This window comes from Mobula birostris, chromosome 25 (assembly GCF_030028105.1).
Source record: "Mobula birostris isolate sMobBir1 chromosome 25, sMobBir1.hap1, whole genome shotgun sequence".
Classification (NCBI taxonomy): Eukaryota; Metazoa; Chordata; class Chondrichthyes; order Myliobatiformes; family Myliobatidae; genus Mobula; species Mobula birostris.
In genome coordinates, this window is record NC_092394.1 from 44,859,745 (window position 1) to 44,885,531 (window position 25,787).

General features: G+C 45.9%; 1 protein-coding gene across 1 annotated transcript in view; it reads right to left on the minus strand.

Annotated features, from left to right (window-relative positions):
- Positions 1-3,329: 3,329 nt before the first annotated feature.
- rasa4 (RAS p21 protein activator 4) overlaps positions 3,330-25,787 on the minus strand; it is a 297,934-nt gene continuing 275,476 nt past the window's right edge. Inside the window, exons 16-21 of the mRNA XM_072242873.1 lie at positions 24,782-24,951; positions 23,126-23,263; positions 17,740-17,875; positions 15,406-15,526; positions 14,370-14,431; positions 3,330-9,157 (exon numbers count right to left, since the gene is read on the minus strand). Of these exons, the coding sequence (XP_072098974.1) occupies positions 9,030-9,157; positions 14,370-14,431; positions 15,406-15,526; positions 17,740-17,875; positions 23,126-23,263; positions 24,782-24,951 (755 nt within the window). The 3' untranslated portion in view covers positions 3,330-9,029. The remainder of the gene's footprint in view (positions 9,158-14,369; positions 14,432-15,405; positions 15,527-17,739; positions 17,876-23,125; positions 23,264-24,781; positions 24,952-25,787) is intronic.

Below are 25,787 nucleotides of genomic sequence, written 5' to 3' on the forward strand. Positions count from 1 at the left end.
GCCGTGCCCGGAGTATGGGGAGCGTGCTTCCATGTGGACAGTGCGGGGAGTGCGCCGCCACGTGGTGAGTACGGGGAGCGCACCACTTGCCTGGTCACCGCTGACAACAAGCGCCACCGCCAGGAAGAGGAAAACCTCCAAATGCTGGAAATCTGTAATGAAAACGCGGGCAATGTTCTGCAAGACAGGCAGCCCTTGTGCAAGGAGAAAGAGTTAACCTTTCAGGTTCATGACCCTTCACTAACTCTGTTTATTTCTTCCATAGCTGTGCTGTGACTATCATTCCAGTGTCAAAGAAGGCAACGGTAACCTGCCTAAATGACTATCATTTGGTGGCATTAACATCAACCATTATGGAATACTTTGAACAACTGGTCATGGAGCACGTTAACGCTTTTCTCCAGGCCACATTGGACCTTTTCCAGTACACTTATGGCTCAAATTGATCCACTGATGATGCAACAGCCTCTGCCCTCCACTCTGTCCTGTCCCACCTGGAAAAAAGGGTCTCATATGCCAGACTGCTGTTTATAGACTTCAGTTCAGTGTTTAACACCATCATACCCCAGAAACTGGTGGGAAACTGTTCTTACTGGGTTTCAACTCCGCCCTCTGAAAATGGATCCTGGACTTCTTAACAGAAAGGTCCCAGTCAGTCCGTGTGGCCGCAAGGTCTCTAGTCCCATTATGCTGAGCATTGGCGCTCTCCAGGGCTGATGACTTAGCCCGCTGCTGTTCACACTCTTGAGGCATGCCCGGGTCGCAGGATTCAGCTCAAACGTATCGTCAAGTTTGCAGATGACACAGCAGTGGTTGGCCTCATCAATGACGGAGATGAGTTGGAGTGCAGAGAGGAAGTGGAGTGGCCGGTGGACTAGTGTGAGAACAATAACTTAGACATGAATGTGGAGAAGACCAAGGGGATTATTGTGGGCTTCAGGAAAGTGCAGATGAACCATCCCCCTCTGCGCCTACATTGAAAAAGTTAAGTGCACCAAGTTCCTGTGAGTTCACATCATGGGTGACCTCGATGACCTCACCTGGTCCCTTCATATCACCTCCCTGGACAAGAAAGTACAGCAGCACTTCCTAAGGAGACTGAAGTCTCCCCCCCCACAACCCACAAGGTTACCCCCCCCCCACCCTACCTTAACTGAATTTTGCAGGAGCACCATTCAGAGCGTCCTCACAGGTTGCATCTTCATCTGGAATGGGAGCAGTAGAGTGTCAGCCCAGAAGTCCCTACAAAGGACTGTGAGAACAGCCGAGAAGGTCACAGGGGCCTCCTAACCATCCATCAGGGACATTCATTAGGAGCGCTGCATACGCAGGGCCCTTAGTACTATCAAGGATCCCACCCAACCATCCAGCATCCTTTTTGAATTTTTACTATCAGGCAGGAGACTCCAATGCACAAGGACAAGAACGGTCAGGATGGGAAGCAGCTTCTTCCCTCAGGCCATTAGGCTTCTGAACTCCCGACTGCATCGCATTCGAAGTGTCACTTAATAATTTGTATTGTACCCAACAATATTTAATTTATGCTCTTTACTTTGTTTATCTATGCGTAATTGGTTTGTAGATTTAATTCTTACTCTCCGCAGTTATTGTGTGTTACGTGTACCACTGCGCTTTACAACCTGGTCCGGAGAAATGTGGTCTCCTTTGGCGGTGTACATGTAAATAGTTAAACAACAATAAATGACTTGAAAATGAAATATTAATACGTTCTCCTGTCAGTTTCCATCATCTTCAGCCCTTTGTCGTGTCTGCCTTTCACATCCAAGCTTCTGGCACAGCTCCCGCCCTTCCCGCCCCCATCTGCCTATCACCCTCATCTCCCCTGGATCCACCCATCACCCACAGCTCCTGCTCCTCCCCCTATTTATACCAGGCAACTCACCTCTATCTTTCAGTCCAGATGAGGGTCCCTGACCAGAAATGCCCATTTCCCTCCACAGGTGTTGCCTGACCCCTTGAGTTCCTTCTCCCATTTGCTGCACCTGCACGTTGGCTCTCATGGCAAAGAGTTGTTGTCCAATTGTTGCAATTTAGATGGAGACGTAACATAAAGATTTTTACTCCTCATTTATATGAAGGATGTAAGTAATGAAGTCAATTCAATTCAATTTGAAAAGTGCACAGCTTTCCTCTTCTGTTTCCTAAAATTGACTACTTCACTCCTTCAACACTTTCCCTGGCTTATTCACATCCGGGGTTTCTACATGAAATGACAGCTATCTACTTCCCTCTACAGATGCTGCCTGACCTGCTAAGTATCTGCAGCAGTTTATTGAAGCCTCCCTTGATTCCTCTTTACCATCCCCTACCCTATTCGTGACACGGCTTCCTTCCACGTCCCCAATCTATGCAGACTAGTAAATCCAGTTGTCCACTGTGAGTTGCCCCTAGTGTGAAGATAGAGGTAGAATCTCGGGGAAGTTGAAGAGAGTGTGGGGAGAATAAAAACTAGGATCAGTGTAAATGGGATCTTGGCAGTCAGCATTGGCCTCATGGTCAAAAAGGCTTCTATGTAAGATGGAAACTGGAAGCCTACCAGCACCTTAGAGATGGTCTTCAAAATTGTTGCCCAATTTGCTTTGGGAAGGGGTGGACACAGAAGAGTGAAATGGCTCTACGGAACTCTGAAAGGGGAAGGAAGGAGACGGCAGTGGCATCCAGTTCCAGAACCATGTCTCCTTCCTCCTGCTCTCAAGTTTCACGCATTGTTGGAGGCGGTCAGGTGGAATGAGTCTGATTCAGAGGAAGTAACTTATAGTTGCGGGAATAGACATAAGGGATTAGTGCTATAACCAAAGGTTAGCTATTTATACTTGTACACAATCAAGGAGGTGCCTTGCATGTGTACATGTTCCAATGGAGAATGATTGTGGCGAGAGGAATATCTGGTGAGGAGGTGGTTGCAAGGGTAGGATGGGAGGGGGCAGAGGGGGTACAACTGGCAGGGAAGAGGTGGTGAAAGGTCGAACTGAGTGACTCCATGTGGGGCTGTGATGCGGTGAAGAACTAGTGACGTGGGAGAGGACAGAAAAGAAGACAGAGATCCTCTTTCTCATCACCGTTCACTGTATCCCACCCTGGAAAAGGGCTGGAGGATGACTACAGCCAGCACCAGAAGTAGCAGACAGAATCATTGCAAGCAACAACAAAAAAAACGGTCAATATACATGACTGGAGTCCTCTTTAGTTTTAAATTTTAATACATGGGTTTCTTCTACGGATAAAGTCCATGCCCCAGCAGTAGGCTCACAGCCAGAACGGGGGGAGGGGACAAAGTAAATTAAAACTCAGACCAAATATTACAATCAACAAGTTACTTTTTATTGTCTTAAACAGATTATAAAAAGATAAATTTACATGCATCTAGAACAATATCTCACAAATGTTCACAGAAAGTGACTCATTCATTACACCATGGTCAGCAAGTCAGGCAAGCAGGTATGGCATTTGATTAAAGTGCCAGTGAGAACCAAGAGACCTTGTAGGAGTACAGACACAATTAAATAAAACAGACTCCTGGTACATCTCTAGGTCTGGAAGAATCCCAGGACTTATTTCAAATCTGCTTAAAGTGGATCATCTCACTGGCATACTTTTCTTCTTCAACATTCCAGCCTCTATCAACCTCCACATTCAAAACACACCTTGGGGAATTTGTACACATTATGAGCTGGTTTTAAATGTCTAGGAATGTAAAGGCGTTCAGTTTTTTTTTCTGAGCACAACACTGAATATGAATATTGCTCAGAGCTGGGAGTGTCAGGCAACCTTCTTCAACTGTGTGAAAAATGTTGTCCCCAGATGTCTCATTACAAATTTCTCCGACAGGATGATGAGCAAAAGTTCAGCGAAATCAAAACAAAGCAGGATCTCCCAGTGGCCACACATTTTAATTCCACATCCCATTCCCATTCTGACATGTCTATCCACGGCCTCCTCTACTGTAAAGATGAAGCCACACTCAGGTTGGAGGAACAACACCTTATATTCCGTCTGGGTAGCCTCCAACCTGATGGCATGAACAATAACTTCTCTAACTTCGGCTAATGCCCCACCTCCCCCTTGTACCCCATTTTTATACAGACATTCTTTCTCTCTCTCCTTTTTCTCCCTCTGTCCCTCTGACTATACCCCTTGCCCATCCTCTGGGTTCCCGCCCCCCTTGTCTTTCTCCCTAGGCCTCCTGTCCCATGATCCTCTCATATCCCCTTTTGCCAATCACCTGTCCAGCTCTTGGCTCCACCCCTCCCCCTCATGTCTTCTCCTATCATTTTGGATCTCCCCCTCCCCCTCCCACTTTCAAATCTCTTACTAACTCTTCCTTCAGTTAGTCCTGACGAAGGGTCTCAGCCTGAAACGTCGACTGTACCTCTTCCTAGAGATGCTGCCTGGCCTGCTGCGTTCACCAGCAACTTTGATGTGTGTTGCGTGAAATCAAAACTGTTGGGTGAGACACACTGTTTCTCACTCCCTCTCCGCAGATGCTACCTGACCTGTTTCCAAAGTGTTCTCAAACCTTGGTTTTTAATTTAAAATTTCCAACATCAGAGTGCTGTTTCTGTGATACACTGAGACATGGAAGTGATGCCAGGAAGGTGACAGACCCCGGCATCTGGTGTTTCCCAGCCCAGCTTTGAGAGCCCTGCTGGTAAACGGATTCACTCAAAGATAACAAGGCAACACAAAAAGAACAGTAGTTGGAATACAACAGCTCAAAATAGAAAGTCCATCTTATGCTGACAGTATCGTAATCATAACCAGCCCCTTCACAGGTTGTTCCATCATCAGGAACACACTCCCTGGCACCAGCTCACTGCAGATCTCACATGAGGAACCATCTGAACTGAACACCAGGGAGAGTCTCATCAAAATCACAGGGGATATAAAATGACGCTGTCTTTATTCCATAGACAAACAAGCCACTACGAACCAACCGAATGCCCTGTGTCCATGCTTTCAGCGCCTATACCAGTGGCTTTGGCAGTTAACGTCTGGGGCACTGCGCATGAGGACTGCACTTCCAGCACAACCTGGAATCAGGGAGTAAGGAAGACCACCCACAACGGCAAGGACCACCCAGCACTCTGGTCTGGATGAGTGCAGCTCTTTACCCGTAACCTGCAACATCACCAAGTCTCACTCACGTCGGTCTTGAGCAACATTCACCGGCTCCCAAAGCCAAATCACACCGAGTGTGTGGATATGAGAAATACACACAAATCACCACTGGAGAGAGCCCTTTCTCCACACAACTTACAACCACTTCTCTCCAACAAATTGTTCCTCTGTTTCTGGATCCCAGCAAGTGATTGGCTCCTGGGAAAAGTAAGGACATCTTACACACGGATGGGAGATGTGTCTCCAGGAACCCATGAGAACAGTCTCCAAAGCACCAAGTCCTAGCACGGCTTAAGTAACTTCTTGAGCTAACCTCCATTGAACGTCTTGATGCCTGGAAGGAAAGAATCATTCTCAAAGAACCTCATCAACTGACAACCAACAAAATGTCCCCAAAGGACGAGGATTTCGGGTTACTCAGCCGTCTGAAATTCTTTCTGTATGATTACCGTCCTGTTGCCCTGACCCCCATAGTGATGAAATGTTTTGAATGGCTTGTCAAGCCTCATATCACAGTCAGCCTCCCCTCGACGCTGGATCCTCTACAGTTTGCTTATCGTCCAAATCGCTCTACGGAGGAGGCAATATCCACCACACTGCACACAGTTCTCTCTCACTTGGACAACAAAGGCACTTATGCTAGAATCCTGTACATTGATTTCAGTTCAGCGTTCAATACCATCATCCCGCAGAGACTAGTGGAGAAACTGTCGCTGCTTGGCCTTAGCACTGCCATGTGTCACTGGATTCTGGATTTCTTGACAGAGAGACCACAGTCAGTCCGTGTTGGCAGAAACATTTCTGACTCCATCACACTGAGCACTGGATCCCCACAAGGCTGTGTGCTTAGCCCATTGCTGTTTACACTGCTAACACATAACTGTGCAGCCAGATTCAAGGAGAACCTGATCATTAAATTTGCTGATGATACCACAGTGGTGGGGCTCATCAGCAAAAATGATGAAACAATGTACAGGGAGGAGGTCAAACACCTAGAGAGCTGGTGCAGTGATAACAACTTGATGCTTAATTGTCACCAAAACCAAGGAGATGATCGTCGATTTCACACGGCCTCAGCCTGAGCACACACCCCTCAGCATCAGCGGCTCTACAGTGGAGAGAGTGGAAAACATCAAGTTCCTTGGGGTGCAGATCTCAGACAATCTCACCTGGTCCAGGAACACCACTGGGATTGTGAAACGGGCCCAGCAGAGATTGCACTTTCTGAGGAAGCTTAAACAAGCATCACTCCCCTAATATCTTAACTACATTCTACAGAGGCATGGTTGAGAGTGTGCTGACCTTTTGCATCACAACCTGGTACTCCAGCTGCAGTGCTGTTGACAAAAAAGCTTTGCAGAGGGTGGTTAGGGGAGCAGAGAAGGTTATTGGGGCCTCCCTACCTTCTGTCCAAGACCTCTTTCAGAGTTGATGCCTCCAGAAGACACTGTACATCATTAAAGACCCCTCACACCCTCTCCATGAACTGTTTGTTCTTCTGCCATCAGGCAAACGTTACAGGAGCATCAAAACTAAAACCACAAGGCTACTAAACAGCTTCCTCCAACAGGCAGTCAGACTGCTAAATAGTTGCTCCACCTGACTCTGCTTTGGACCCTTTTAACTTGCACTGGACACTTACAACTTGATTTTAAACTGACATGTGGCTGTTGTGTTTAACTATTTATTGTTATGTTTATTATTTAGTGTTGCGTTTGTTATGTCATGATTGCACTGCTCCTGGGAAACGCTGTCTCATTCTACCCTGCAGAGCTGAGGTACGGTTAGAATGACAATAAAGTTTTTTGAATCTTGAATCTTGAATCTTCTTGGTGAGCCCTCCAAAACTTGCAAACTAATGACAGCTTCTGTTCTCAGGGGCTCACCTTCTAATTGGCTGCAAACAAGAAGTCAAATGTAACTTGGCAAATGATCTAAGTGGTGAAGTATCAGGCTTTAACCTTCAAGGAAGGTCTGGACAAAGCTTGGTCACATGGACACAGGCCAGGGAAGATGTAACCATCAGCTCCTCAAGTGGGGCGCGAGGAATCGCCCAAATTGTGACTGGGCCCACCCAGGTCAGACCACTGGCCACATACTGGACTCCCTGTGAGAATCACTCTGGGCAATATCACAACTATTCACAATATCTCCTTGCAACTTTACAAAACTCTGGTGAGGCCACATCTGGGGTATTGCATTCAGATCTGGTTGCCCCACTATAGGAAGGATGTTCAGAGGGTGCAGAAGAGGTTTACCAGGGTGCTGCCCAGTCTTAAGGGCATAAACTATCCAGAGAGGCTGGATAAACTTGGGTTGTTTTCTCTGGAGCATCGGAGGCTCAGGGGAGATCTCACCGAGGTTTATAAAATTATGAGAGGCACAGATAGAGTGTCTGTTTCCCGGGGTAGAAATGTCTAATACCAGAGGGCATGCATTGAAGGCGAAAGGGGGTAGGTTCAAGGGGAATGTGAGGGAGAAGTTTTGTACTCAGAGAGTCGTGGATGCCTGGAATGCTCTGCCTGGTATGATGGTGGAGATGAATACATCAGAGGCTTTTAAGAGATGTTTGAATGGGCATATGTATGTGAGGAAGATGGAGGGATATGGACATGGTGCAGGTAGGAGGGATTAGTGTTGGGGTCTTTTTGATTTGCTTTTTAGCTGGTCCAGCACAACATTGTGGGCTGAATGGCCTGTTCTTGTGCTATACTGTTGTATGTTCTAGATTCTCTCTCCCTTGAGGCTGTTGAACAGGTTACCAACTTTGTTACCGATATTAGTGAGTGCCAACTGCTGTGCCTTTCAGATGGGTATTTAGAAAATGGTCATTAAGTGTATTGTGGACTCATAAAAGAGAATCAGAAATTATTTATCCAGTTTTTCTTGCTGCAGAGAAACCCAGTGGAAGCTTTCTGTTTCTAAGTTGGATCCAGGGTTGGGAATATGCCATTGCATAGAATTTCCATTCAGATTTATTATCATTTCCGGTGGATTTGGTTGAGCACTTATTTCCATTCCTAACTGACCCAAAGGTGGTAGTGAACCACCTTCTGGAATGGCCATTGTAAGTGATGTTCGGTGATGTTGGAGTTCCTGGGAGGCAGATACACTAACAAACCAAGCAAGAACTGAGGGGCTGTCAAGTTAGGATTGTGTTCTTCTCCCTGGTCTATGGGAGCTGAAGATCCAGGATACAAGATTTCAGCGGCAGGAAGGTTCAGTTAACAGGAACTCCCTTAATCCCGGCAATGAATGGGTTGTCCCTGTATTTTCACTAGGCTTTCTGCATTAACGGGACACAGCAATTAAATACCTGTCCTTTTGGACAGGAAAATAAGAGCCACCTAAACAGAGGGTCGGTCTGGAACTTCGTAATGCTTGTAACTGGATGGTGCCTCATTCCAATATGTGTGGCCATGGTTCTACTGGAAGAATGTACCTGGTATTAGCTGGATGTCAGCTGGATGGCCTCTGGCTGCCTATGACAGAAAATTCAGTATCTATGCTGACAACCTTCTGGCAGCAAGATTCTTCTATTAGAAGCAACTTGCCTTTCTGTACAGAGCAGTCAGATGGTCAACCAATAGTCAAGAAACCAGATGTGCCATTTGGTTCAGGGGAGAGATTGGTCAAAGCTGCAGTATAAGGATCTCTGTCAATATGAAGTGAGATGTAAACAATTCAAATAGATTAATTACAGAAAGTACACATTTACATTTTTTTTGCCAATGACTATGTTTTGCATAATTCAAAATGGTTTCGAAAGTCTGGGCCAAGTATTAATGGAAGGAGATCGAAATACATCTGCAATGTAGTAATAAATGTAACTCATGTAATCGGAAACATTCGTCAGATCGACCGCAAGTACACCTCCGGTTTTGATAAAATTACGTGAGCAGTTCGACAGACATGTTCTTGTTCATTGACGTCTCCCACTGTTCAAAGTTTCGGTGAGCCTGCTCCAGGTCCTGGATGATTTGGAACAGTTTGTTAGTGATGTCCGTCGTATTGGTCTCTGCAAAAGAAAGTCATCTTAGGAAGGAGCACTGGTCTGGTATTCGTAGCTAGGGAAGGACGTGTAACCACCCACCCTGCCCACTGTTAGCCATCATTTCCCCAATGGAATCTGGACGTCAAGACTGCACGCCAACACCTTGAGAGGTCTAATGTGCTTTTTAGGTCCAAAAGAAATTGGCCTGGTAGATTTGGCAGGTTGAAGCAGGCCACTCCATTGCTTTGCTTGACAGAATGGCTTCCTAAAATCAGGACACAACACCTACCAATGTTGTCGGTGTCCCACTCATTCCTACATCTACATGTGAGACGCCTCATCTTCTTCCATTCTCTGTTTGTGTCCTCTGTGTGCTCAGCTATGATGAACAAGCCAGGGTGTGAGGTGCTGGTCTTCCCACTATTTCAATAAATAGCTCAGACTTGAATGGCAGTTCGTGAACCTGGAGTAGGATGTCCTACGATCAGGTCGTGTGAGTCTGCCCGGCCAGTCAGTGTCACAATGGACCTGATCAGACCTCAACTTCACTTTCTTGGCTGTTCCCATAAACCCTGACTCTTCTACAGATTGAAGATTGGCCTCAGCACTGGATATGTTCAGTAATTCAGCCACTGCATTTCTCTGGGAAGTAATCACAACTCCTGCTCATCTAATGTTGGTCAAGCGTCTTCACGGTATCACCTCAGAAATTACATTTTATTAAAATCACCTCTTAAGTTCTAAAGAAAAATTTCAGCCTGCTCAAATTTTCCCCATCAAACAATTCTTCATAATAGAAGCCCCAAATTCAAGTAAGTTATTCCTTAAATAAGTAGACCAGTACTCTGCATGTTTCTATATGTGCAGTCTTGTCAAACCATGGCAGTACACTTACAACAGGAATTCTGCAGATGCTGGAAATTCAAGCAACACACATCAAAGTTGCTGGTGAACGCAGCAGGCCAGGCAGCATCTGTAGGAAGAGGTGCAGTCGACGTTTCAGGCCGAGACCCTTCGTCAGGACTAACTGAAGGAAGAGTGAGTAAGGGATTTGAAAGTTGGAGGGGGAGGGGGAGGGATAGAGCCAAGAGCTGGACAGGTGATTGGCAAAAGGGGATACGAGAGGATCATGGAACAGGAGGTCCGGGAAGAAAGACAAGGGGGGGGGGGACCCAGAGGATGGGCAAGAGATATATTCAGAGGGACAGAGGGAGAAAAAGGAGAGTGAGAGAAAGAATATGTGCATAAAAATAAGTAACAGATGGGGTACGAGGGGGAGGTGGGGCCTTAGCGGAAGTTAAGAGAAGTCGATGTTCATGCCATCAGGTTGGAGGCTACCCAGACGTTCATGCCGTCAGGTTGGAGGCTACCCAGACGTTCATGCCATCCTGGGAGACCACTTTGCTGAACATCTACGCTCTGTTCACCAGAGAAAGCAGGATCTCCCAGTGGCCACACATTTTAATTCCACATCCCATTCCCATTCTGACATGTCTATCCATGGCCTCCTCTACTGTAAAGATGAAGCCACACTCAGGTTGGAGGAACAACACCTTATATTCCATCTGGGTAGCCTCCAACCTGATGGCATGAACATCGACTTCTCTAACTTCCGCTAAGGCCCCACCTCCCCCTCGTACCCCATCTGTTACTTATTTTTATGCACACATTCTTTCTCTCACTCTCCTTTTTCTCCCTCTGTCCCTCTGAATATACCTCTTGCCCATCCTCTGGGTCCCCCCCCCCTTGTCTTTCTTCCCGGACCTCCTGTCCCATGATCCTCTCGTATCCCCTTTTGCCTATCACCTGTCCAGTTCTTGGCTCTATCCCTCCCCCTCCCCCTCCAACTTTCAAATCCCTTACTCACTCTTCCTTCAGTTAGTCCTGACGAAGGGTCTCGGCCTGAAACGTCGACTGCACCTCTTCCTACAGATGCTGCCTGGCCTGCTGCGTTCACCAGCAACTTTGATGTGTGTTGCAGTACACTTATCTGAGTTTTACTGCAGGACCAGAAGACTTTACTGTTATTAATACCTCAATATTTTCAGTTCATTGACTTTAGGAGATGCAGTAAGACCATTCATACTAAGTCAAAAGTGAGAGCCTGGACGTCTTCCAGCAACACACATAAAAGTTGCTGGTGAACGCAGCAGGCCAGGCAGCATCTCTAGGAAGAGGTACAGTCGATGTTTCAGGCCGAGACCCTTCGTCAAGACAAACGGAAAGAAGAGCTAGTCAGAGATTTGAAAGTGGGAGGGGGAGAGGGAGATCTGAAATGATAGGAGAAGACAGGAGGGGGAGGGATGGAGCCAAGAGCTGGACAGGTGATTGGCAAAGGGGACATGAGAGGATCATGGGACAGGAGGCCCAGGGAGAAAGAAAAGGGGGAGGGGGGGAAGCCCAGAGGATGGGCAAGGGGTATATTGAGAGGGACAGAGGGAGAAAAAGGAGAGAGAGAAAAAGAATGCGTGTATATAAATAAATAAATCCCTTCCTACCTATGTTCGTGACACGTCTCATGCTCTGAAACTTTTCGATGATTTTAAGTTCCCTGGCCCCCACCGCTTTATATTCACCATGGATGTCCAGTCCCTATATACTTCCATCCCCCATCAGGAAGGTCTCAAAGCTCTCTGCTTCTTTTTGGATTCCAGACCTAACCAGTTCCCCTCTACCACCACTCTGCTCCGTCCAGCGGAATTAGTCCTTACTCTTAATAATTTCTCCTCTGGCTCCTCCCACTTCCTCCAAACTAAAGGTGTAGCCATGGGCACCCGTATGGGTCCTAGCTATGCCTGCCTTTTTGTTGGCTTTGTGGAACAATCTATGTTCCAAACCTGTTCTGGTATCTGTCCCCCACTTTTCCTTCGCTACATCGACGACTGCATTGGCGCTGCTTCCTGCACGCATGCAGAGCTCGTTGACTTTATTAACTTTGCCTCCAACATTCACCCTGCCCTCAAGTTTGCCTGGTCCATTTCTGACACCTCCCTCCCCTTTCTAGATCTTTCTGTTTTTATCTCTGGAGACAGCTTATCTACTGATGTCTACTATAAGCCTACTGACTCTCACAGCTATTTGGACTATTCCTCTTCTCACCCTGTCTCTTGCAAAAATGCCATCCCCTTCTCGCAATTCCTCCGTCTCCACTGCATCTGCTCTCAGGATGAGGCTTTTCATTCCAGGACCAAGACGATGTCTTCTTTTTTTAAAGAAAGGGGCTTCCCTTCCTCCACTATCAACTCTGCTCTCAAACCCATCTCCCCCATTTCACGCACATCTGCTCTCACCCCATCCTCCTGCCACCCCACTAGGAATAGGGTTCCCCTGGTCCTCACCTACCACCCCACCAGCCTCCGGGTCCAACATATTATTCTCCGTAACTTCCACCACCTCCTACGGGATCCCACCACTAAGCACATCTTTCCCTCCCCTCCTCTGCTTTCCGCGGGGATCGCTCCCTACGCGACTCCCTTGTCCATTCGTCCCCCCCATCCCTCCCCACCGATCTTCCTCCTGGCACTTATCCTTGTAAACGGAACATGCCCTTACACTTCCTTCCTCACTATCATTCAGGGCCCCAGACAGTCCTTCCAGGTGAGGCGACACTTCACCTGTGAGTCGGCTGGGGTGATATACTGCGTCTGGTGCTCCCGATGTGGCCTTCTATATATTGGCCATACCCAACGCAGACTGGGAGATCGTTTCACTGAACACCTATGCTCTGTCCGCCAGAGAAAGCAGGATCTCCCAGTGGCCACACATTTTAATTCCACGTCCCATTCCCATTCTGATATGTCTATCCACGGCCTCCTCTACTGTAAAGATGAAGCCACACTCAGGTTGGAGGAACAACGCCTTATATTCCGTCTGGGTAGCCTCCAACCTGATGACATGAACATTGACTTATCTAACTTCCGCTAATGCTCCACCTCCCCCTCGTACCCCATCCGTTATTTATTTATATACACACATTCTTTCTCTCTCTCTCCTTTTTCTCCCTCTGTCCCTCTGACTATACTCCTTGCCCATCCTCTGGGTTTCTCCCCTCCCCCTTTCCATCTCCCTGGGCCTCCTGTCCCATGATCCTCTCATGTCCCTTTTGCCAATCAACTTTCCAGCTCTTGGCTCCATCCCTCCCCCTCCTGTCTTCTCCTATCTTTTCCGATCTCCCCTTCCCCCTCCCACTTTCAAATCTCTTACTAGCTCTTCTTTCAGTTAGTCCTGACGAAGGGTCTCGGCCTGAAACGTCGACTGTACCTCTTCCTAGAGATGCTGCCTGGCCTGCTGCGTTCACCAGCAACTTTTATGTGGGTTGCTTGAAATTCCAGCATCTGCAGATTTCCTCGTGAGTGGGAATAAAGAGATCCTTTTGTGATTGGCAGCCGGTGGCTAGTGGTGTTCTACAGCAGTCCGTGAAATGACGGAACAGACTCAATGAGCTGCGTGCCTTAATTCATCTCCTATGTCTTATGATAAGAGTGCATTGGGTGAGCTGGAAGAGGTCGCAGTAATTATTACCTGCGAGCCACCAGTTGCTGAAGCATCTGGGTTTGCCAGTGGCCTTCAGTGGATTATCAGAGTTTTATTGTAATACATTTATAAGTTTTTAAATTTGTTTTTGATTGTATGTGCTAAAAAGAGAGATGTAGTATTTTACTTGCAAAATTCGGCTCCATTAAAGTCAATATAAAGATGAAACTGAGTACAATCCATTTGTTACCGACTTCACTTGCTGAGTACACGCCACTGAGGGCAAACTTTACTCCAGATCCCCAGTATTTTGGCTCTCACTTTTGACCTGGTGTAAATGATCAACTGCACGGATTAATTGACCTTGTAATCCTTTTGATAATAACATTGACCTGCGCTATTGTAGTTTTAACGCAGGAGAACACCCCCAAGGTATTTACACATCAGGCCAACGGGGATATTGGTAAGGTGACCAAAAACTGGGCAAAGGAGCTGGTCTTCAGAAGGATCTCAAAACAGGTCAGAAAAATGGGGCAAGACATGAGTTTCTCAGAGTTCAGGATGAAGTCTGTCTGCTGATAGCGGGCAAAAGAGAGTAGTGATGCGCGTAAAAAGCCAATTCTTAGAAAATGAATGTTTATCGAAAATATAAGACACCATATATTGCGGGTCTAACACTGCACTGGTGTCAGCATTCTCCCGTTTGACACTGTCCGACCCACGACCGCTGCCCAGGTGAACGGACACTCAGACTGACTGTTACCTTCACTGGAACTGACTGGGGCTGTGGTATCATTTCTCTCTTTGCGTTTCATGTATTTTTGTCTGTAAACAAATGAGAAAAATGTTACGCAATACAACAATGTGCCACAATAATTATGAGTGTTATGTTAGAGAACAAACTGTGCAGTAAATAACACGTGTTACATGAAACAAACTATCACAGTAAACGTTGCATTACTAATCACTACCAATTTACTGGTTGACTTGCTGGATAAAGAATCCAGAATAATAAAAAGAACAACAATAATTATGTTAATGTGAAATCAGATCTTCTAGCTTGGGAGTTTGGATAGAGTGCAAGAGAGCTGAACTCCACGATGGACAGTCCCACAGGGCTAGCAACTCCATCCCGTAAAAACCCAGCGCTACAGAAACACCACCAGAAGCTCCAGATACCTCATCCTTGGGAGAGAGAAGATCTCCAGTGGGCTATACCCTGAAAGACTGGCCCAGGACAGGGAACTCTGGCAAGCTGCTGCCCGTGGCCGATGCCACAGTAGGGGTGATGGACTTAGGAAGAGGAAGATACGATGATCTAAGATCAGTTGCAAGTGACCACGAAACTATTGATGTTGTAAGAGCCCATCTGTTCTCCTTAGGAACAGATTCAAGACCTAGGACAATTTTGACTTCTTAGGCATGTTGATCTTGAACAAGTGTTCTTAGCTAATGGTTTGTGTGTAATTCATGTAACACATACGTTGTTGTGAGTCACCCAGTATTGTACCCACAATATTACTGCAGTCTGGTGATCTCCAGACTGACCATCACGATGAAGGACGGGAGCAGTCCCTGACCTCCCTGTACTGTCAGTCAATGTTGGCTAGAGACTTCATTGTTGGGAGGGGTCTCTTCCCAATCCTGTGAGCATGGCGTATATCCCAGGATAACCTTCATAAGAGGTCAGGAAGAGTTATCCAATCACACTCTTCTTCATGAGCACAGGAAATAGTAAACAGGAGGACTTTGATTTAAATGCCCTTAAGAATGTTACACTTCCTCAATCAGTTACTCACATTAACGTGTCCCGGATTGCAAGCAGCTGCCTGTAGATCAGATGGGATTCTAAATCAGGATTAAGTGGATCGTTCCACTCCTGGAGCGTCACACCAAAATGGGTTTTGTCACATCCCGGAGCTGACAGACAGAAAGACACGGACAAAGTCACATTTTGCTCAGCTATTTCTCCCACTAGATCTCAATTATTCCACTCAGGGAAATTAAGGGTTCTTTTTTTTTGCAAATGAATTTCTGATGATAACATGCATTTTTATCGTATTAGTTATGGCCTTTCAAAATCAATCAAATTTAATTTCCTGCCTCTGCTGTGAGTCCACTTATTCATCAATGGCATTTCACAGCTAAAATAAACTTATTACCATGGGGAAATGTAATACTAATGTTGCCGGTTTGGAGATGAATATTTAAGTGGCTTTTACAGAGAATGCACAGAGTACAGACAATTCATCAGTGGGCAGGTTGGAGAATGAGTCAGGAAGACTGAGTGAATGCGGCAATTGAATGTGAGAGTGATGGAGAGTGTGAGTGTGTGAATGAATGAGAACGCGTGAGGGTCGACATCAGACAGACAGCAAACAGAAAGAAGGTCAAAGGAAAGGGCAATTGAAGACTTGTTTGAGGAAGAAAAGGCCACGTTTCCCATGTCTGTGTAAGAGCTTTTGCGCAGTGTGAGACCTCAGTGACCAGTGATGACACACACGTTCAGTGTCAGCTGCCCAGCAGGCCACAAGTTCGTCTCGTGTTCCGGAGTCAAGCTACATTTCTGAGAGCCCAGAGAAAAATCTGGGGGATCGATTCCACTGAGGTGGAATCAGCACCAGCACTCCAGAGAGAAACCACACAAAGATACTTTAAACTGATTAAGCTGAGAAAAACAAGTCTTTCAGTGCATTCAGTATAAATGATTCACCTGAGTGTCTGACACGATATACACACCAGGCTTCACTTCTTCAGTTTTTTATTCTGCTCAGAGCTGCTAGACCGGTTATTATTATGAGCAAATTGGGGTGTATGGGGTGTCAGGGAGGGGTAGCACCTCTGGTGGGGTAACATGTCACGTCCTTTTCAAGGTGGTTAGTCCACCTTTGGTCCCCACTTGGCACTCAGCTCTCACCTGTGGCTCCCCATAGCTGTTTGCATGCGACAGCGGCCACACCCCGGGCAATGGCTTCGACAAGCCGGCTAAACCAGGTGAGGGTAGCCGATGGGTCTCAAACCCTTGGTGAGATAGGGAGTTGTCTATCCCAGCATGTGAAGACAGACTCCGGCGGATTGAGCGGACGAGACCAATGGAAGGTCCAACGGTCAAGAAGGCGGTCTCTGCAAGCGTCGTGGAATGTGTAGAGCAGGACAAGACACAGAAGACGTCCTGGTCATCCACTGCGCCTAGTCCCATCTCCAGCCGTCTCGACTCTGTCTTGCCACTGGATCCAGATGGGAATTGGGAAGAGAGAGTGAGGCTGACGCTGCGCAACTCTCCCTCACTTAAATCCAAGTCAGGTGCTAGTCTCGACACCATCAATAATAGTGTCGAGGTCCTCATCGACATACGATGGACAAACAACAACATGAGCAAATTTAGGTAATTTTGGCTTTTAAAAAGCACTTTAAAGTTATCATCTGATGGTCTCCATAATAATTTACAACAATGTTGGCGAGAATGAGAGCCAAAGCAGTGCATTCAATGTTACGCATGGATAAGTGTGCATTTGTTATTGGAATCCCCATCCCACCTCACACCTACTGAAGAAGGGTCTCGGCACGAAACATCGACTGTTTACTCTGATGCTGCGAGGCCTGCTGAGTTCCTCCTGCATTTTGTGTGTGACACACCTACCGAGCAATTCAGACACACGTCTGTCCATAAACTAATACCACAGTCAATGCACAATATCAGATTTTTAAAAGACATGTTCTTGAAGCAAAATCTTTGGTTGATGTTATAAAATATTTCAGATTCAGACTGCAAACATGAAAAGAAAGGAATCTAATTAATTTACACGACTAAGAAAAACTATGTCACATCTAGAGGCACCATGTGAGCAATCACCGAGTCTCTTTTTGAGATGGATGGATGATCAGGTTCCCAGTATTTATTTGTTTTTGTGTATTTGCATAGCTTGTCTTTTGGACATTGGTTGTTTGTCAGACTGGTTGTGTGTAGTTTTTCATTGTTTCTATTGTATTTCTTTGTTCTACAGAGAATGCCTGCAAGAAAGTGAACCTCAGGGTAGTATATGATGACGTAGATATACTTTGATAATTAATTTACTTCGGACTTTGAAATGTTTGAAACGGCGCAAACCCTTGAGAACAAGGTGCTGCAATACCTGTTTTCTCCTTTTGGTGGCAGCAGCCCCACTTCTCCCCTTTGAACACACCAGGGTGGTAAGAGTTGAGCATTTGTTCATTGCTGACACAGTGTTTCCTCAATGACGACAGCCACTGATTGAGTTCATTCACATTCTGAAAGGGAAATAAAATATGCTTGAATTTTCAAGAGAAGGTGAACAGGTTAAGGAGGTACACTGAAGTTATTATTTTATGATACAGGCTGTGACAGCCAGCAGTTATTACACTGCAACACACACAAAATGCTGAGGGAACTCAGCAGGTCAGGCAGCATCTATGAAAATGAATAAACAGTCAATGCTTCAGGCTGTGACCCTTCTTAAGGGCAGAAAAGGAAGGGAGAAGACACCAGAATAAAAAGGTGGGGGTGGGGAGGGGAAATGGGAGGTGGGGGGGGGCTAAATAGAAGGAGAGAGATGGTGGCGAAGACAAGCTCCCCAGAAGGACACATGGCTGGGTGAGTACATGGTCAAAGAATTGGTGGGCAGCAGAGATCTCTACACTGTAACCCAGACACCCCACCTCTCCGGGAAGTTCCAGGAGTTTCCCGCATATTGATAGCGACTCCCTGATGCCCGGAAATTATATACAATATCCCAGAAATTGATTTTTTTGAGAGGGAGAGGGAGAGGGAGAGCGGGAGCGAGCATCCTGATTGGTCTCTCTTCGTGCTGAGTAGACCTATCAGTTTTGTCTGTGGGCGGGCTTTACAATCAACCTCAAAAATAATGACAGTGCTGCTCGCTGCACTGTTTGCAACAGTGACTTTTCTATTGCCCATGGTGGGTTAAAATGTAAAAGACATGTTGAGGTGAGTTTAACAGGTGTCATTCATTCATTGGCGTAGCTAACGTTATTTAAACTAGCGTGTTGGATGCTAAGGAGCTACTCTATTGATGTCCTACGTGATGAAGCCAATCTCCCTGTAGACTTGCTTAAAGTTGTAATAGAATAAACATGATAATATAATATAATATGTGTACATATTTTAATGTCACATTTTCTGCATATACTCAACTTGGTTTACAGATTAGATAAAATCACTAAACAAAGTATTACATACACCCTTGGAGGTTGACTGGGGGGGGGGGGCGGATATGGGGTTGCGGGGGGGGGGTGGGGGTGCTACCTCCCTGAAACGAGTTTTTGCAGGGTGGGATGTCTGCTGTAACCCCAGTCAGCTCCACAGTAATTAGCACCATCTCCGGCAGAGTCGCCATCCTCCCATTACAGACCTGTAAGTGACAGGGGAAGCACCAGTGACACAGCTGGTAGAGCCAATTCCTCACAGAGCCAGTGATCCTGACCTCAAGCACCATCTGTGTGGTGGTTCAACATTCTCCCTGCGAACGCATGGACGTTCTAGTCCCATCCCACATCCTGGTTATACGTGGCAGAACATGGGGGGTGGGGTGGGGGTGCTGAGAGAGTATAGAAAGTGGGATTAATGTTGGATCACTATAAACTAGATGGTTGATGGTCAGTGTGAATTTGATGGGCTGAAGGGCCTGTTTCTGTGCTGTATCTCTCTCTGTGGTTCTCAGACATAGAATTAGATTTTATCTTGGGATGCAGCATGTGCATCGTTTGCACTGGTACCTAAGTGCAGTGCTGGGAGATGCACACCTCCAAACAAATGTAAAACCAAGGCATCTTTCATTCTCAGCGAATGTAGAAGATAAGACCATAAAACATAGGAGCAGAATTGGGCCATTTGGCCCATCAAGTCTGGTCCAGCATTCAATGATGGCTGATTTATTTTCCTTCTCAACCCCATTCTATTGCCTTCTCCACGCAACAAAATTCACAATATATACCAGTGATATTAAACATCATTTTGATTCTCAAAGTTCAAAGTAATTTATTATCGAAGTACACATATATGAAACAACCTTGAGATTCGTCTCCTAACAGGTAGCCACGAAACAGCCACCCAAATAAACCTATATGTATATAAAAAGGAAGACTGATTAACACCCAATGTGCAGAGAATAAAAACCACATCAAGCCCATAAAAATATGAATGAACTAACCCTTAAAAAAGATGGACGAACACCCAATGTGTAACGAAAATAAACATCATGCAAACAGTAACTGCAAGCAAACAGTGTTTCTGAACTGAATTCCGCAAAGAGTGTCCGATAGTTCAGTGCAGAGCCGAGTAAACGTCATGGAGCAGCGATTGGAACTGGCCCATACCTTGCCTCAGGCCCAGCCAACCTGACCTTTTCAATCTTGCCCAGTGCCTAAATCTCCGTCCGAACAACAGGTTCTGCTGCTTGGATACACCGGACTCTGCCGCCTCGATTTGGCCAGTAAATCTCCGTCTGAACATCGTGTTCGGAAGCGTTGATGTGCTCTAGGGCCTGGACCATGTGGTTTCGATTCGGCTTGTGACCGACCTTTTATGCTCTTCCACGCTCTCAGCGATGGGCCTGCCACCTCACCTCGCCTTGATTCTGCCACGTTAACTTACCTCCAAGTCCAAAGGGAAGTTACAGACGATTATTTACGATGATCGTTTGACAGAAAAAGTGTGGTTAACAAAGTATTTAGTTGCTTTCCTTGTTTCGTTAGTGACCAAGTAGAAGTTGCAGAGGCTCACCAGTGCCATCTTAACCAGATTCTGATTCTGACTCTAACCTTCGACGTCCTTACTAATTGAGAACCTATCGATCTCAACTTTAAATAATACACAATGTTCTGGCCTCCACAGCTGTGTGTGGCAAAGAAATCCCTGGATTCGCCAAAAAAATTCCTCCTCATCTCTGTTTAAAAGGGACATGCTTCTAACATGAGGCCGTGTCCTCTCTTCTTAACTCTCTCTCAACTGAAAACATTCTGGAGATACATCTCTACCAAAGGAGGTGTAAGGCACTCCTTCTTTCGGCTAGCCTGTAGGTCACCTTTGGGCAAGGTGTAGCACCTGCTTAGCCCCCCAGTCAGGGTCATGTGAAGCCATGGGGGCAAGTGGTGGATGGTCGTATGAGCAGCTGGTGCATATCACAAGTCCTGGTTATATTACTACTAACGCCAGGCAGACTGTTGTGTGTTTAATATTTCAATAATATTTGAGCAATCTTGGTTGATTAAGCATTTGTGTTCATTTAAATAATTCATTACAGGTTATATGTACAAATACGTGAACTGTGTAGGTCATCACGCCTATGTGCACGTCTTGTTTAAAGTGGACATAAACTGTGGCTCCACTCAACCCGATTTTCAGCCCCTTTCCTATATGCTGATTCATCATCGCCTATGTTTTGGCCAACAATAGTAGAGTCATTGGCAAACTTAACTGTGGTATTGGAGCTGTGCTTAGCCGTACAGTCATAAGCATATAGCGAGTAGAGCTGGGGGCTAAGCACACGGCCTTGCGGTGCACCCGTGCTGACGGAGATTGTGGAGAAGATGTCGTTGCCAATTCGAATTGACTGGGGTCTGCACGTGGGGAAATCGAGGATCCAGACGATCAGTAGGTGAGAGTGTACTGGCTGTTGCACGGCCCGGTATGGAAACACCGATGCCTTTGAACAGAAAATCTACAAAAGGCAGCGAATTTGGCCCAGCACCTCATGGGTAATGCCCTCAAAAACATTGAGCACGTCTACATGAAACGCTGTCATAGGAAAGTAGCGTCCATCATCAGAGAACCCCATGCTTTCTCCTCACTCTGCCACCAGGTAGAAGGTACAAGAGCCTCAAGACTCGCACCATCAGGTTCAAGAACAGTTACCATCAGGGTCTTGGAATAAAAGAGGATAACTACACTCACCCCATTATTGAGATGTTTCCCACAACCAATGATCTCACTTTAAGGGCTCTTTATCTCATGTTTTCGTTATTTATTGCTATATTTTTATATTTGCATTTGCAGTTTGTTGTCTTCTGCACTCTGGTTGATCTTTCATTGATGCTGTTATAGTTACTATTCTACAGATTTGCAGATCCACAGAAAAAATAAATCCCAGGGTTGTATATGGTGACACATATGACCATTGATAATAACATTTACATTGAACTTTGAACTTTATTGAATGCTGAGCTGTAGTCTATGAAGAGCATCCTGATGTCTGCATCTTTGCTGATCAGATGTTCCAGGATTGAGTGAAGAGCTAAAGAGATGGCATCTGATGTTGACCTTTTGTGATGGTAGACAAATTGTACCTGATCCAAGTCACTTCTCAGGCAGAGGTTTCATCACCAACCTCTCAAAGCACTTCATTACAGTCGATGCTACTGGATGACAGTCAATGAGGCAGGTTACCACGTCCTTCTTAGGCACTGTTACAACTGAAGCCTGCTTGAAGCAGTTGGGTACCTCAGACTCTGAATTGAGAGGTTAAAGATATCGGTGAACACTCCAGCCAGTTGATAAGCACAGGTCTTTAGTATCTAGCCAGATAACCCACCTCGGCCAGATGTTTTCCATGGGCTCACCTTCTTGAAGGGTACTCTCACATCAGCATCAAAGGTTGAAATCACAGGGTCATCAGGGGCTGTTGGCTTACGTGAAGGTGCCGCCATGTTGTGATGGTCAAAGTATAAACGGCTTTGAGCTCATCGGGGAGTGAAGCCCGGTGGTCACCTATGTTGCTTGGTTTCACAATGTAGGCGGTGATAGCATTCATATACTTCTTGCAGGCATTGCTCATCACCAGCTTTTTCAGGTCCCTCTGACCTGGGTGCACTCTTCCACCTTCCCTTCCAGAATCCACTCACTATGTAGAAGCACATGCCAGTAACAGGAAGAGCGTTGGCTGTATGTCATGTGCCCTTTTCAGAACTGAATGCCAAGATTGCAGCTGCTAGACTAGAAGATGATAGCTGTGAGAACTCACAATGGATCAATAGGGTCTTACATTCTCAAACTAACACAATGTTTTTTCACAGAGGGAAACCCAAGGACATGGGTGAACTCTGCAGATGAAATTTTCAGTCTTTAAGGGGCTTTCATAGACGGTGTCAGTGCATTAAACAGCAGCTTTCTCTCTCTACTGCCCAGTACGCCACTGGCATTTAGGGCAGCAGTGAAGGTCCTCCATCTCGGGCAGTGCTTAGGGCTTCCTTCATCATGTCAGTAGCTCGGTTCATGCAAGTCCTCGGTGGAGACTCAGGAATACCCTCACACCCAGATGTAGAAGGATTCTTCATTGCTGTTTCCTTAACAATTTTGTTTTACCAGTCAGGGTTGTTAGCCCAGAGCAAACAACAGACTTAACACAGTTAAAATGCAGTAAGATTATTTCTAGGGCTAGACAATCAGTGGAAGTTACATTTTGCATGTTCATAAGTGAGTTTGAGGACAGGTAATATTTCACAAACAGCGAGTGTTATATTAGGGTGTGGAAGAGTACCACATACCTTGCACTGTAAGTACATGATCTCAAACTGTCCTCTGCCATCAGATGAAATGATCTGCATGACGTATGGGCTGCCGAAACACTTCTCATCAACTTTTTCTATTGCTCTGATCTTGGACAGTGGAATAAATGCACTGGTCTGTAAAGGAAATCAAACAGTATAATCAGGTCATGGGGTTGGACCACAAGGTCTGTCATGTCTGCCTGGGAACTGCCTTTCAGCACTGAGGCTCTGCCGGGTCTTCCAGAGTGTAAGAGCATTCAGAGGTGAGCAGGGCTCACGGTCTGCCACCGTTTTCCTTTTTATAAAACAATAGACAGACTTTTTCTAGGTCCTGTCTACTCATCATGTGACCTGATAGAGGTGTGTAAGATGATGAGAGGCATTGCTCGTGTGGATAACCAGAGGCTTTTTCCCAGGGCTGAAATGGCTAACGCAAGGGGGCATAGTTTTAAGGTGCTTGGAAGTAGGTACAAAGGGGATGTCATAGGTAAGTTTTTCACACAGAGAGTGGTGGGTGTGTGGAATGCACTGACAACGAAGGTGGTAGATGCAGATACAATAGGGTCTTTTAAGAGACTCTTAGATAAGTACATAGAGCTTAGAAGAGTGGAGGGCTATGTGGTAGAGGAACTCTAGGCAGTTTCTAGAGTAGGTTACATGGTCGGCACAACATTGTGGGCCGAAGGGCCTGTGATGTGCTGTAGATTTCCATGTTTCTATGTTCTAATTCATCTTTACACTGTACTGCTGCTGCAAAATACCAAACTTCACATAATTTGTCAGTGATAATAAATTTGATTCTGAGGTCTGCATGCCCACACCCAAACTTACTGGATGTCGAGGGGTAACTTCACCGACCCTTAGCACCTTCAATCAGGGCCTTAGGCGTTGGAAAAGAAGGTCCCACCCCAACAGCCCAGACCAGCTTAAAGCAAGTACAGGGCAGAGGCACGTTACAGTACTGCCAGCTGCTGTCAAAACTGTCTTCTAAATGTCTCTTAATAATCAAAAACATTTAAACTGAAGTAAATAATTTTAGAAAATATTAAATAAAAATAAAATGAACAGCATACACTGTACTAAATAATTAAAACTGTTAATCTTATAACAATATACATATATATCATTATATATATCAAATGTTTAAAAATAAATTCTTCTTTGCCTGCTAAATCATAGGTCTAGAATGTGCAATGAGGTTTCAATCCTACACAAGTTCTGACCTGGCACTGGATCCAGTGATGAATCCCAGCAAACGTTGCCCTCCACTGGGAGTTGCTGATTCCTGCTGGGGAAATTGTCCCCATTAACTGCGGATATGGGTGCTGTTGGTGCACCCTTTTATTCAGGAGCACCTTCCTGAATAGCTGAAGTCTTAGTGTATGGTGAATTAGGACTGGAAATGAAATTGGAATTAGAATTGGTTTATCATTATCATATGTACCGAGGTACAGTGAAGAGCTTGTCTTGCATACTGTTCCTCTGCTGCTGTTGAAGAGGAGTGTTGGCCCAGTGATGACAAAGCAACACCTATGTGTGTGCCGGTAGCGATCCTGTGACTGGGAAAGGAACATGGAGCTCCTGTGGGCTGGGAGACCGCCCTGGACAGATTATCCTTCACGCGGTGTTAAAATTACTGAAAAGATCACCCACCTTTGCATTCGGCATTTTGGCATAACACAGTGATTCACAGTTCAAGCAAAAATAATGCTTTTTGAAATGAGATGATGTCAGGATCCCTCTCTCCTTGGCTCGGTGCATTAATAGATATCCTTCTTTAATGGTAGATGTTTGCAGTGTCACACGTTTTTGATGATCCAGCTCTGAAAAGACAGAATATTGATGCACTACTTGTAGAGAAGCAAGTGTTATAACTTCATCTACTCCAAATGCAAACCACCACCTCTCCCCGGAATGGAGGGATAACACAGACCTACTCCTAGCTTGTTCTATGCTATTAACTGAGGGGATCTGAGCAGGATTTTTTGACAAGGAGCTGACCCACAAAACCCAAAGTCCCCTTGCATCAAAATCTCTGCTGGGGAGCATTGGAACCTGAGAACTAGCATCTTGTTCCCACCTCTTCCCTTTGAACTGTGCTTCAATTATGTCTTGCACGGGTCCTGTTTAGTGCTGAACACACTGGGACCGATGAAATGATGCCATCAAGCCCAGGACTCCATTGACCAGGCAGGGACCGATCCACACCTCCAGAGAGAGATGATCCTATGGGTTGAAGCTTGGGAACCAATTGCCAGAACAGGAGTTGATTTTGGATTATTGTTGTGACATATAAAGAGATACAGTGAAAGTTTCTCTTGCAAGCTGTTTATTTGATTATTTATTTATCTATAAGTGGAATAGGCCCTTCTGGCCCTTCAAGCCTTGCGACTCAACCAATTTAACCCCCCATTTAATCCTAGCCTAATCAGGGCGCAATTTACAATGACCAATTAACCTACCAGCCGGTGCTTTATTGGACTGTGGGAGGAAACCAGAGCACCCAGAGGAAACCCACATGCTTACAAGGAGGATGTACAAACTCCTTACGGGCAGCGGCGAGAATTGAACCTGGGCCGCCGTTGCTGTAAAGCGTTGTGTTAACCGCTATCCTACCATGCCACCCGCAGATCAAATCCTGATACGGTGCATTGTGGTA